Source organism: Phoenix dactylifera, chromosome 6, assembly GCF_051530095.1.
Source record: "Phoenix dactylifera cultivar Ajwa chromosome 6, Ajwa_hap1_PhDact_Kaust_v1.1, whole genome shotgun sequence".
NCBI classification, from domain to species: domain Eukaryota; kingdom Viridiplantae; phylum Streptophyta; class Magnoliopsida; order Arecales; family Arecaceae; genus Phoenix; species Phoenix dactylifera.
The window spans coordinates 6207700-6219209 of record NC_143195.1 but is presented as its reverse complement, the minus strand read 5'-3'; the positions used below and the strand labels follow the sequence as shown (position 1 = coordinate 6219209).

Here is an 11510-nt window from a genome sequence, read left to right as displayed (position 1 = left end):
GAGTAGAAAATGTGGTTGCTGACAATTTATCACGATTAGTTTTTAATGATTCGGTACCACAGTTTTCCATCAAGGACTCATTCTCCGAAGAGCAATTGTTTGCACTTTCTACTATGCCATGGTATGCTGATATTGTAAACTTTCTTGTCACGAACCGGATTTCGGAGCATTGGGGGTCGACATAGAAATCTTTTTTTGCGCGAAGTGAGGAATTATTACTATGACGAACCCTATTTATTTAAATATTGCAATGACCAAATTTTTAGACGATGCATACCGGATCATGATATACAAAGCGTACTTTCTTTCTGTCACACTGATGCTTGTGGTGGACACTTTACTTCTAAGAAAACCGCCGCAAAGGTCATGCAATGTGGTTTCTATTGGCCTACTATGGTCAAAGATGCCCACAAGTTCTGCAGGACATGTGATCAATGTCAACGTATTGGAAGTCTAACTCGTAGGCAAATGATGCATCTTCATCCCATTACTATTATCGAAATTTTCGATTGTTGGGGCATCGATTTTATGGGCCCATTTCCACCGTCTTTTGGATATGAGTACATTTTAGTCGGTGTCGAGTATGTGTCCAAATGGGTAGAAGCTGTCGCTTCTAGGACCAATGATCACAAACCCGTTCTGAAGTTTTTAAAAGAAATATTTTTTCATGATTTGGGATGCCTAAGGTTATAATTAGTGACGGTGGAAAATACTTTTGTAATAAGCCTTTCGAGGCCTTATTGAAAAAGTATGGTGTCACCCACAGAGTTGCTACCCCATATCACCCGCAAACTAGTGGCCAAGTAGAATTAGCCAATAGAAAGATCAAGCATATTTTAGAAAAAACAGTAAATCCATCACGAAAAGATTGGTCCTTGAAACTATTAGATGCATTATGGGCCTATCGTACTGCATACAAAACCATTCTTGGCATGTCTCCCTACTGGCTAGTCTACGAAAAAGCGTGTCATCTGCCTGTAGAAATAGAACATAAATCGTATTGGGCAATTAGAAAATTGAGTTTTGATTTACAAGATGCCGGTCTAGCTAGAAAATTGCAATTGAACGAGCTTAATAAGATTCGCAGAGATGCTTATGACAATGCTAGACTTTGTAAAGAACGAATGAAAATTAGGCATGATAGATCAATTTTATGAAAATCTTTTAAACCTTCGCAAAAAGTTCTTTGTTATGACTCTCGCTTACATCTGTTTTCTGGCAAGTTATAATCGAGATGGACAGGTCTTTATATTATAAAAACTGTTTTTCCACATGGGGCGGTTGAGATTGAGAATCCACGGGATGGTAAAATTTTTAAGGTAAATGGACACAGGTTAAAACCTTTTCTTGAGAATTTTGCAGATGAAGAGGACTCCTTTTTCTTGGGGAAGCCTTCTTATGACTGAACATGAAGGCAAAGGTATGTGTATATTAGTTAGAATTATTTTTCTAGTTTTATAGGTCTTATTTTCTAGATATCAACAGCTCAAGGTATTCCTCTTCTCTCCAATATTATTTTCTTGTATCTATTACATTGAGGACAATGCAATGTTTAAGTTGGAGGGAGGAAAATATTTTGCCACCAAAAAAAAAAAGCAAAAAAACTTATTTCTGCATTTGATTTATTACCAATGCACATGTATTTTCATATTAAGTTTGTGCAACTATTAAGGCAAGGAACACATACATACTATGACTGATCAGAGATCTATTATTAGATCTCCGCACATGTATTTAATGATTACAGGAAGGCCTCAGGAGTTCACATTTGTTTAATGCATTTTTATTAAGCCATACCTGTAAAAGAAGTACGAGTATCCTTGTTCGTACTATAAGGTTCATGATTTGATTTTCACATAAAGATAGAAGTTGAATACCCTGGCTAGATCACCTAAGTGCCTTATGTTCCGATCTTGGTTGACCTATAGTCACGATGCAGTCACGTTATATGGTTCAGTTTACAAATCTTATTATTGAAAAAAAAGAAGAAAGAGATGACAAGTCTGACCTCGTGGCGTAGTCTGGTTCGAGTAATTAAGTCCGAGGGGTGTTTCACCTAATGCCTTGAGCCAACTAGATCAGGAGTCATTGGCCGAAAACTCGCTACATGGACCTTACTAGAGCCTAAGGGGGTTGGACTATTGTAATCATCATATTTGATAAAATAAAAAAAAAAGCATGAATAAGGTTGGTTGGACTGAACCCAGTAACATGTGGTAATGGCTGGTTTGACTCCATTAAATTGGAACTCTGTGTACTCTAGATATTTAGCTGGGCTTGATAGCTCCTCCTTTATATGCGAACCATTTTTGACAAACTTAGACAATATGAGATATTCTGAAAATTTGATAGATCAGACTCTAATAAACTGTAGTAAACACTTGTGAACTTGAGTAGTGCACCTAAAAATTCAAGCAGTACCATGTTGTGGTGGAGGTATTAGTGCTCTAAGAAAGTCATTCTGTTTATGCACACTACACTTTAGTATTTCCCTTACTTTGATAGTTGCCAAGCTTAAGAAAAATATATATCACATGTGTATTAGCTTAGGCTTTATTTCATATTTTTTAGAATCTCATGTCATATCATTCATGATGTTTGTAGGTAACATCCCTGAAAACTCTCACGAGACAACACTCGTCCACTGGAGTAACCTAGGGGTTTAACGGCTTGTTGCATGTGCTAAGTGCAAACGTGATGCCCTACGAAAGTGGGTATATATCTTAGTTTTATGTCTTTAGCTTTATTAAAAAGTCAAAGAATTGACCAACACTTTTTGTACTCTCATGTTATTATTTACTCTGAATTGCTAGAGACTAGCAATAAGCTAGTTGGGGGATATGATGAGAGCACAAAAGTATGATTTAAGTACCAATTAACTTAGCCTAATGCTAGCAAAATAATGATAAATAATAGATGTTAACATTTGCATGATTAATATTTTATCTTTAGCACTTATTATAATTTTTAACATTACTTTATATAAATTCATCTAAAAGGATGCATCCTCCCAACTGCAGAACAGAGTCTATGACTCTTCTTCCGCGCACCCAAGCGACTCCCCAAATTCCGCAATGCAACCCAAGCTTCCAGCCGTCCGTGAGCCAGGATCTGTGATCTGATCTCCCGCACCCAATCCTAGCATCCTGATTCCATCCCCACCAGTGATCAGCTCCCTTCCCGTCTTGACCGCGTTCTCAACCTCCCAGTCCCTGCGTCCGCTTCATCCACGGTGTCCGGTCCTCTTCTCCCTGCAATCCCGTCTTGACCGCGATCACCTCCCAAGCGTCCGCGGAGCACCCGTATCAAGCCTCCAGATCCAGTGCGAGCTTCTCGTGAAGCGTCGCACCGTGAGCAATCTTCTCCAGTGATCCTCACGCGCGGCCCCAGCGTCCGCCTCCTCCATTCACGCGTCCAGCTCTCAGCATGATTCTCCCGTGTTCATGATCCCAGCGTCTGTGGCGATCCTCCATCGCGTCCATTCTCAGCACCGGATCCAGCCGCGATTACCTCTCAGCCCCATTTATCCCGATCGTCCAAGCTCCAGCTCCCGCGATCACCGCCCAGGGTTTCCAGCGTCCGCAATCAGCTCCTCCACAGCCATCCGCGCCCATTTTCTGGCGAGCAATAGGGCTCTCACGAACTATATAAGGATCTCTCTCGGCTGGGAGGAGGGGGGAGGCTCATTTGGGGAGAAGAAGAGGAAGAACAGAGGAGGCGGGGGCTGCTGCGGTTAAAGGAAGGAAACAGAGGAGGAGCTCCAGCCGTTTGGGAAGGAAAGAAAAAAAAGAGAGCCCTGTTTCCGAAAAGAATAAAAAAAAAATGGTGAGGCTAATTTCTTGAATGGAGGGCTAATTTCTTTTAGCAAAGGCTGATGGATGAACCCTTGGCATGTTGCTTTCATCAAGTATACTCTAAACTTGTATTCTAATTGTTTAATATCTATTAGTATGACTTTGATTCTTGCATACTCATCTATGAGATAGACTTGTATGGTTTATATATATTGATGCATGGATTGTTTTGATGCTTGATTTGTCGTAGACGTAACTGGCACAATAAATACTTGGATGTTGAATTCATGTTCTTAGATTGTATACTCCATGATTAGAACTACTCTATCATATTAATCCTTAATCAAGAATCGCCGAGTTTATTTATTGAAAGTAATATTGTCAAGAAGGATTCCGGATCCCTAGCCTTCTCTATGTCATCGAACTTTATTTATTGATATATTATTCTTTATTTTTAATTTTTGAAAACCAACTGAAAATTACATTTAAAAATTATGCTAATAATTCATAGACCGTTCCCTGAAGAATCGACCTCGGACTTCCGAGTTATACTACTTGTGCGATTCTTCTACACTTGGGAGAACAATTTTTCGAAAGCACCAGTCACTGTGGTGGAGCTTGTCAAGAAGGAGAGTTTGGTCGCCACGTTGGGAAGGGGTGGGAGAGATTGGAGGCCATATGAGAATGTGAGAGATTTTAGGATTTAGGGTCAGCTTTCATTATAAGAGTGGATTGGGATGTCAAAAAAAATATCAACAAATGTTATTTGTATTAAATAAAATAAGTTTCCAAGAAATTATTTTTTGTTCTGACTTTTCCTTCTAGATCATTATAGAAAATTTCGAATTCAAATGCAATCCCTATATTAAATGGCTTATGATTCAATATTCAATTAAAATTATTTTCCAATCATTTTAGTTCAGGTTTGATATTTTGGATTGTCCACTTTTAAACTTTATTTCCTATCTAATTAGATAATGTGGTTTAAATTTAAGAATGATGTGGCACTTGACTGCCCTAGCATGAAGAATTTTTTTATAATTTTATAGAATTTTTGTTGAATTCTAAAGAACCTTTTCTTTTATGGCTGAAATATGATCACATACAGATTGGATACTAGTATATATATATCGATATTTATTTTGTTTGACGAATACGGATACAGAAACAAATATTTAGTCGAATGCAAAAATTTATATCCATATTTGTTTTAAATGGATATAGATACAAATAGGACACCAAAAGTATAGATATAAATACGGATATAAATAGGATAATTAAATTTTATAACTACAGAATTAAATATATTACTAAGTAGATGATAAATCAAGTTAATAGCATAGTGGCTATTTATTTTCTTTAAAAGTTCATGATTGCTATATAAAATTAAATAGGGTTATAAATAGAAATGGATATTTGAATACAAATTAGATAGTAATCTATCCATATCTATATTTATTTTTTTTGGACAAATATTGATACAAATATGAATACTAGTAGGATACTCATATTTCTATTCATATTTGGATAGATTCGGATCCAATCCACTATTTTTACCTATAATCTCTCATGTTCCTTTGTTAGGTATACAGAAAATATTTTATCAACCAGAAAGAAGAGATGTATGGAGAGAGAGGGAGCGCTTTAATCAAGAATAGGCAGTCTAAGCCGTTGGATGCTAGCAACTGATATGATTCAGTTTCAGGCTACTTTTCTACTAATATTGCCGAGAGAAACTAAAAACAAAATATTGTACCCATTGACGGCATGGATAGATTCGGATGATGGATATTATCCGATCCACCACTTTCACCCGTACTCTCCCATGTTTCTTTATTAGGCATACAGAAAATATTTTATCAACAACAAAAAAGAGATATAGAGAGCGAAGAAGCGCTTTGACCAAGAATAGGCTGTCTAAGCTAGCGACGGCTATGATTCAGTTCCAGGCTACTTTTCTAATAATATTGCCAAAGAAAGCTAGAAACAAAATATTGTACCCATTGGCCACCGTTACGCTTCTCCCAACTAAAATCTATACCCTTTCCATAAGAAACGCCGCTTCTTCCGGAACTCAGTACTTCTCTTTTTCATTTTTCTTGTTTTTTAAAAAACCAAAACCGCAACACGGAAAGAGAGACAGGGCTGAAAAGATCCAAGCTTCAATACAGTTGATAATTAATTCAGTCACTCCCATGTTAATCTCTCTCTCATTTCTTTTTGAAACTTTGGAAGGAGAGCCCAGTGTCCATGCTCCTGGTCCCTCCTCCAACTGCACTTTTTAGGATTTGAGGCCAGAAGTTGGCAGTGAATGCATTGGGGATATGATGGAGAAAGACCCAGCAAACAGACAGCCCTGGCAATCCCCGTTCCCCTCCAGAAAGATAAGGTTTAGGACAAAATTATTTTTTTTTTAACAAATGGTACAGATAAGTGAGAAATTATATCTTAGGTCCCAGCCGTTCGTTCCAATGGCGTGCATCAAGATAATATACTGTATTTGGGTGGCTTAATATGTGGCAGTTATTTCCAAAGTACCTTAAAGATTTGAAATAGAGAACTGGTTAGAGCGTTTTAGAATTTTTCGTTTTCTAAATTTATTGAATATATCCGTACTAAAAATATATGGATCATCCATTCTAAAAAATAAATAAATATTTGATTAACAGGATTAATAAGAACTGTGATCGGTGTCAAGAACAAACACAGTATTATGTACCTTATAGCTGTAAAGGTTGAAGCCAGCGAAGCAGAAACAAAGCCCCCTCCTTCCCGAAAACCTTTCAATTATTTTACGGAAGAGATACAGCTCTTCCATCGGACGTCGACCTGTCTTTCTCCTTGCCGTGGGTGCCACCACCTCCCTTTCTTTCCCTGCTCGCTCTCCGCATACATACTATTTCCCCTTCCCCTCCTCTCTCTCTAACTTCTCTTTCTTTTCCATGTTCCTTTCCTTCCTCCATTCCTCTGGCCTGTAATGATTTCTGTGCCACCGCTCTCACCATCTGAGAATCCAAAGGGAAGGTTAGAAATCTTTTCTGGTCTATGAAAATATAAGAGAGGGACAAATAATCTGCGAGCTATTCCACCTCTATTCTCTCTTGTTGTTGTTAGTGTCTCGTTGTGATGGCGGCGCAGCCACGACAGTTCCAGATGGGCGGCGGCCATGCTGGTGGAGGCGACACTACCTACACAAAGATCTTCGTGGGAGGCCTCGCCTGGGAGACCCAGCGCGACACCATGCACCGCTACTTCGAGCAGTTCGGCGAGATCCTCGAGGCCGTCGTCATAACCGATAAGAACACCGGCCGTTCCAAAGGCTACGGCTTTGTATGCCTCTCTCTTCCATTGACATGTTAAAAACCATGTCATTATCTCTTCTAATTCTCTCTAGTCTTGTATATCAGGTGACTTTTAAAGATCCTGATTCAGCAACAAGAGCATGCCAGGATCGATCGCCGGTGATCGACGGAAGGCGGGCTAATTGCAACCTGGCATCGACCGGCACCACTCACCGAACCCGGCCACCGAACTCCCAACATGGTCCATCTTTCATAGTCCCAAACCATCTGTGAATCTCTCTTTCTCATCCAAAGGAAAGCTAATGGTGTAAGTTCTAAATGCAGGGATGGCAGGGCGGTTTAGACCTGTGATTGGACCCAGCATTGCTGCTTCTATGTACCATGGATCAGCTGCCACAACCTCTTACTTCCATCAGCCTGCCCAATATGTCTATCCTTATTCTGTTTATGGGTAAATAAACTTGGCTTTTTCTTGCTAGACTCAATGCTCCTTTCATTATTTTCAAATTAGAGGCTTGTTTCATTTTTTGATCAGTTAGTATATGCAATGATGATATCCTTCTTCCTCGGTTCATCTGTCCTCTTTTTCTATCAGATACTCTGGAGGACACTCACAAGAAAGCATGTATCCAATGGTGAGTATCATGAGAAAAACCTAAACAAAATTTGGACAGGAGAATGGTGGACAATAGCTAATTTTTCATGGCATGGGTGCAGAGCTACTACAGTTTGTACGGCGGCAGCGGAGGGCAGCAGCACCACCAGTTCTCTCCATACTATGCGGCTGCTGGGCCAGGGTCCTTCCAAAATTTTTACCCATTCTATGCTCAATTCTCGCAGGATAGCCAGGCACAGAGTGGATATGGGCTGCATTATCCACAGATGCTGCAATACCCTCGCTTGCCACAGCAATACAGGGCTGGGATCCTCTCCATGCATCCCTCCACAGAGCTGACCACCGGTAAGCTTCCATCGTGAGGCCTATGCAACGTGCCATTGCTTCTCTCTAATGCTGCCTCGCAGGTCAGTAACGGTGCTTGTTTAATTCAACAGGGGTGACTGCCACAGCAGCTGTTGGGTCCAGCTCTTTGCAGCAGCTGCCGGGAAACACCTCGGCGCAGAAGCCGTCGTCTTAATTCTTGCATCTGATATTAGGCATTCATGCATTTCCCCATCCAACATACTAACATGATCACATTGATAGGAAAGAAAAAAGAGGAATCGCGTATTTAGTGATATGAAGGGGGAGAAGAAGGATGATTTGAGATTTCCTTGCACTCCTCATTCCTCTCTGATTTCAGAGAGGGCAACTGATTCATCACCTTGTCGATGGAACAAGCGTCCGGATGCATCGCTTGCTTCGCTAAATGTCTTAGGCTTTACCATTGTCTGTTCTTCGCCATCATCATCATGCATTGTTGCATTATTTAATCATCATTGCTGTTCCATTAGACTAGGATGGATAGGTCTCTTTCATTCGCATGGAGGTTTTAGTTTTGTTCAGGCATCGACCGGAGGCCGGAATGGAATATTTGACCAGCTTTCCAGCCTCACATCTTCATCATGCTAGCAGTTGATGGTTCACTTCAGAGAGACGATTTTAAGTCTTGAAGCTGATCCATTGGAAGATAGCAGCAGAGGCCGCCGGAATGGCTCTGCTGACTGACTTGTAATGTTCATGTTTGCTGCTTGTTATTAAACTTTTAAACTAATGTAGGATTAAAAAGATTGATGGGATTCATGGTTCCTTCAACTGTTCTATTTTTTATAACTTTCTTTAATTTCCTTCTTACTGTGTAACAGCATCATCTCTCGTTGCTTTTCTTCTCAAACTCCTTTCCCATTTCCTCTCTTTCTGGTGATGGAACAAAACTGAGAGGTGGAATCCAAGGGAGCAATGCCACTGGCGTGGTGGTGTGGTATGAGAGAGAGGTGGAGAGGGTTGTGGGGAGAGGAATCCGAAGTAGCTTTAGCTGTTGCAATGAGAGCTCCAACTGGGTGTACTCGGTTCATTAGCTGGCAAAGGAAAGCGAGCCTTTTCTTTGTATATGGCCTTGAGGCATGCACAGGATGAGAAAGGTGGCATGTGAGGGAACGTGGGTTGGACTGGCATTGTTTCTGCTCTGAAGAAGGTGATGTATGTCTCGGAGAGCAAAGGTGGGGGGAGGAGAGAGAGAGGGACCAGTTCCAATTAAAAGCTGTGGGCACAAATCAAAACTGGATTAATTAGTTGCATATATATGGGTGAGAAAGGAGGTTGTGATTCCCAATTACAAAATCATGGGAAACAATTCACAGAATTTTGTTTTTCTTTTGAGAGAGGAGGGGGGGAGATCCAAGCGTACTATAATTATCCAGGCTCAAATTACTAAATATGCTTCATGCAAAACCTCAACCTAGAATATATCACTAGGGCAAACCCTAATTCGCCATTCTACATACTTTTGAAATAAGGGATTTCTAAAAGTTATTTCATGTGTAGGTTGATGAGTTCTTAATTTTCTTGTAATTTTTTTTTATGAAAGGTCTTTGCTTGTAATGTAGTCATCGACATCAAATGTACTTAATGCTACTGGGCCATTACCATTGCCCTAAATGGTGCTATCCTGCATACTTTGAGTCAAGGTTTCCAAAACTTTTTTCATGTGCGAGTTCTTTGGTTCTTAACTTTGCTTGTAACCTAACCAGCAATTGCACTAATCCGCAATTGTTTCCATTTGCACTTGATGCTATTGGTGCTAACCTATGAAGGCCATCCTACTTAGAATGAATCTTAGATTCAATTTCACCAAGTGATGGGAATGGTGCCCTTCCTAGTACTTGAGGCCACAAAGCCTGGGTTGCTCTTCCAGGTTTTTGCTGCACTATTAATCCATTGGCTTGGCATATGCAATGAACATGGTCTACACAAAGAAAGCAGCTGTCCTTGGCACGTGCATGCACGTAGAGGGGAAAGGGCAGATACACACACACACACAGAGAAAGAAGCTAAAATATAATTGGTAGTATTTGGTGAAAAAAGCATTCAAATACAAACTTAACGTTCAACCGTTCGAAAAGTAGTATCATAGCTATGGATCATAATTTGGAATGTCTGAATTATCTAAAACTCAAATTCTTGTGCTTGAAATTCTCGTCTATGCATCCAGTGAATAATAATATATCAATGGTCATTTAGTTACAAATCCAAATCTGGTGACAACACAATACACTACAGAAAAAATGGGCCATCCCGACGCTTTTTAGAGCCTCTACCGACGCTTATAAGCGTTGGTAAATTTGGTGCCGATGCCTCTAAAAGCGTCGTGTAGGTGGGGATGAAATTCTTTTTGAAAAAAATCGGAAGCTATGCCGACAGTTAAACGTCGGCATAATTATTATTTTTGAAAAAAAAATTATTTAGAAATCCTAACCCTAGAGGCCTTGAGGACGGCTTCCTGGGGCGGTCCCTAATCGTCCGAAGGCGGAAAAGAATTGGTAATTTAGGACCTACCCATTTCTCAAAAGAGAAAGAGGTGGGGGAGGAGGCCTCTATTTAGAATCATTGTCCATGCTCTCCATATCCTTCAACCTATTGGAGAAATTATAAGAAGCAACATCAAGTTAATCACAAGATAAAAAGATACTACACACTTGAACAATGGACGGAGAAGGCTTAAAAAGATAAACAGATAGTAAATCCACACAAGGGGAACCCCATGCGTTTTGAAATCCTAAAAATCGGCAACATACTGGTCAAATAAATCACATGACAAAGGCTTAAAAAACAAATCAAGAAAAAAAAACAACGAAATAGAAAGTTAACGGAAAGAAGATACTAGGGCTTACATCAAGAAGATCGAAGACTTCATCGATAGCGGACGGAGGAGAGGCGAGCCGGTTCCCAACCTCTTGAAACCGGTCCTCTAGCTCCTTCTGTCCGGGTATCATTTCTCCAGGCTCGAGATCGCCCACGCTCCGAGCATCCCCGAAGCATCAGGGCATCCAAATCCTAGAAAAATCCTTGAAACCCACCGTGAGGACTCGAATCAAGAACCTAGAAGAACAGATTGGAGAGCGAAAAAAAGCAAGAAAAGAAATCGAATTATAGGGTTTCGAATGGGAGAAATCGAAAAGAAGACCCACCCGCTGCTTAGATGGACAGCTCCCCATGCTTCATCATCGGGACCCATATGGCCCTCGGTTCCCACAGCGAAAGAAGCTTGTCGCTACGAAGTCCATCTCGAGGTGGGTCTTCTTGCCCCTTTGTCGCGAAGAAGCTTGTCGCCGCTATAAGTTCTCTATCTCTCTTCACTCTAGGGATCGGGAGAGGGAGGGGGCTTTCTTTGCTCTAGAAATCGGAAGGGGTTAGGGATCGAGAGAGGGAGAAGGTTGGGGATTTGTGCTAGTGGGTGCGAGGGAAAATGGGCCTCCG

At 40.5% G+C, this 11510-nt stretch overlaps 1 protein-coding gene across 2 annotated transcripts; it reads left to right on the top strand.

Moving 5' to 3' along the window:
* Positions 1 to 5706: 5706 nt before the first annotated feature.
* Positions 5707 to 9432, top strand: LOC103698024 (uncharacterized). 2 transcript variants are annotated; one of them, XM_089923836.1, is made up of 7 exons: positions 5707 to 6818; positions 6909 to 7124; positions 7202 to 7337; positions 7421 to 7547; positions 7692 to 7731; positions 7814 to 8057; positions 8150 to 9432. In XM_089923836.1, the coding sequence occupies exons 2-7, from the start codon at positions 6921 to 6923 to the stop codon at positions 8230 to 8232; spliced, it is 834 nt and encodes a 277-aa protein (XP_089779962.1). In that variant the 5' UTR covers positions 5707 to 6818; positions 6909 to 6920; the 3' UTR covers positions 8233 to 9432. The 2 variants fall into 2 exon arrangements, with proteins under 2 accessions (XP_089779962.1, XP_026657267.3); XM_026801466.4 differs by having other exon boundaries at positions 5707 to 7124.
* Positions 9433 to 11510: the final 2078 nt, after the last annotated feature.

Coding starts and splice junctions, on each gene's coding strand:
- LOC103698024 (XM_089923836.1), top strand. CDS start 6,921: ATGGCGGCGCAGCCACGACAGTTCCAGATGGGCGGCGGCCATGCTGGT. Junction 7,548..7,691: donor TATCCTTATTCTGTTTATGG/GTAAATAAACTT, acceptor TTTTTCTATCAG/ATACTCTGGAGGACACTCAC. Junction 8,058..8,149: donor CTCCACAGAGCTGACCACCG/GTAAGCTTCCAT, acceptor TTAATTCAACAG/GGGTGACTGCCACAGCAGCT.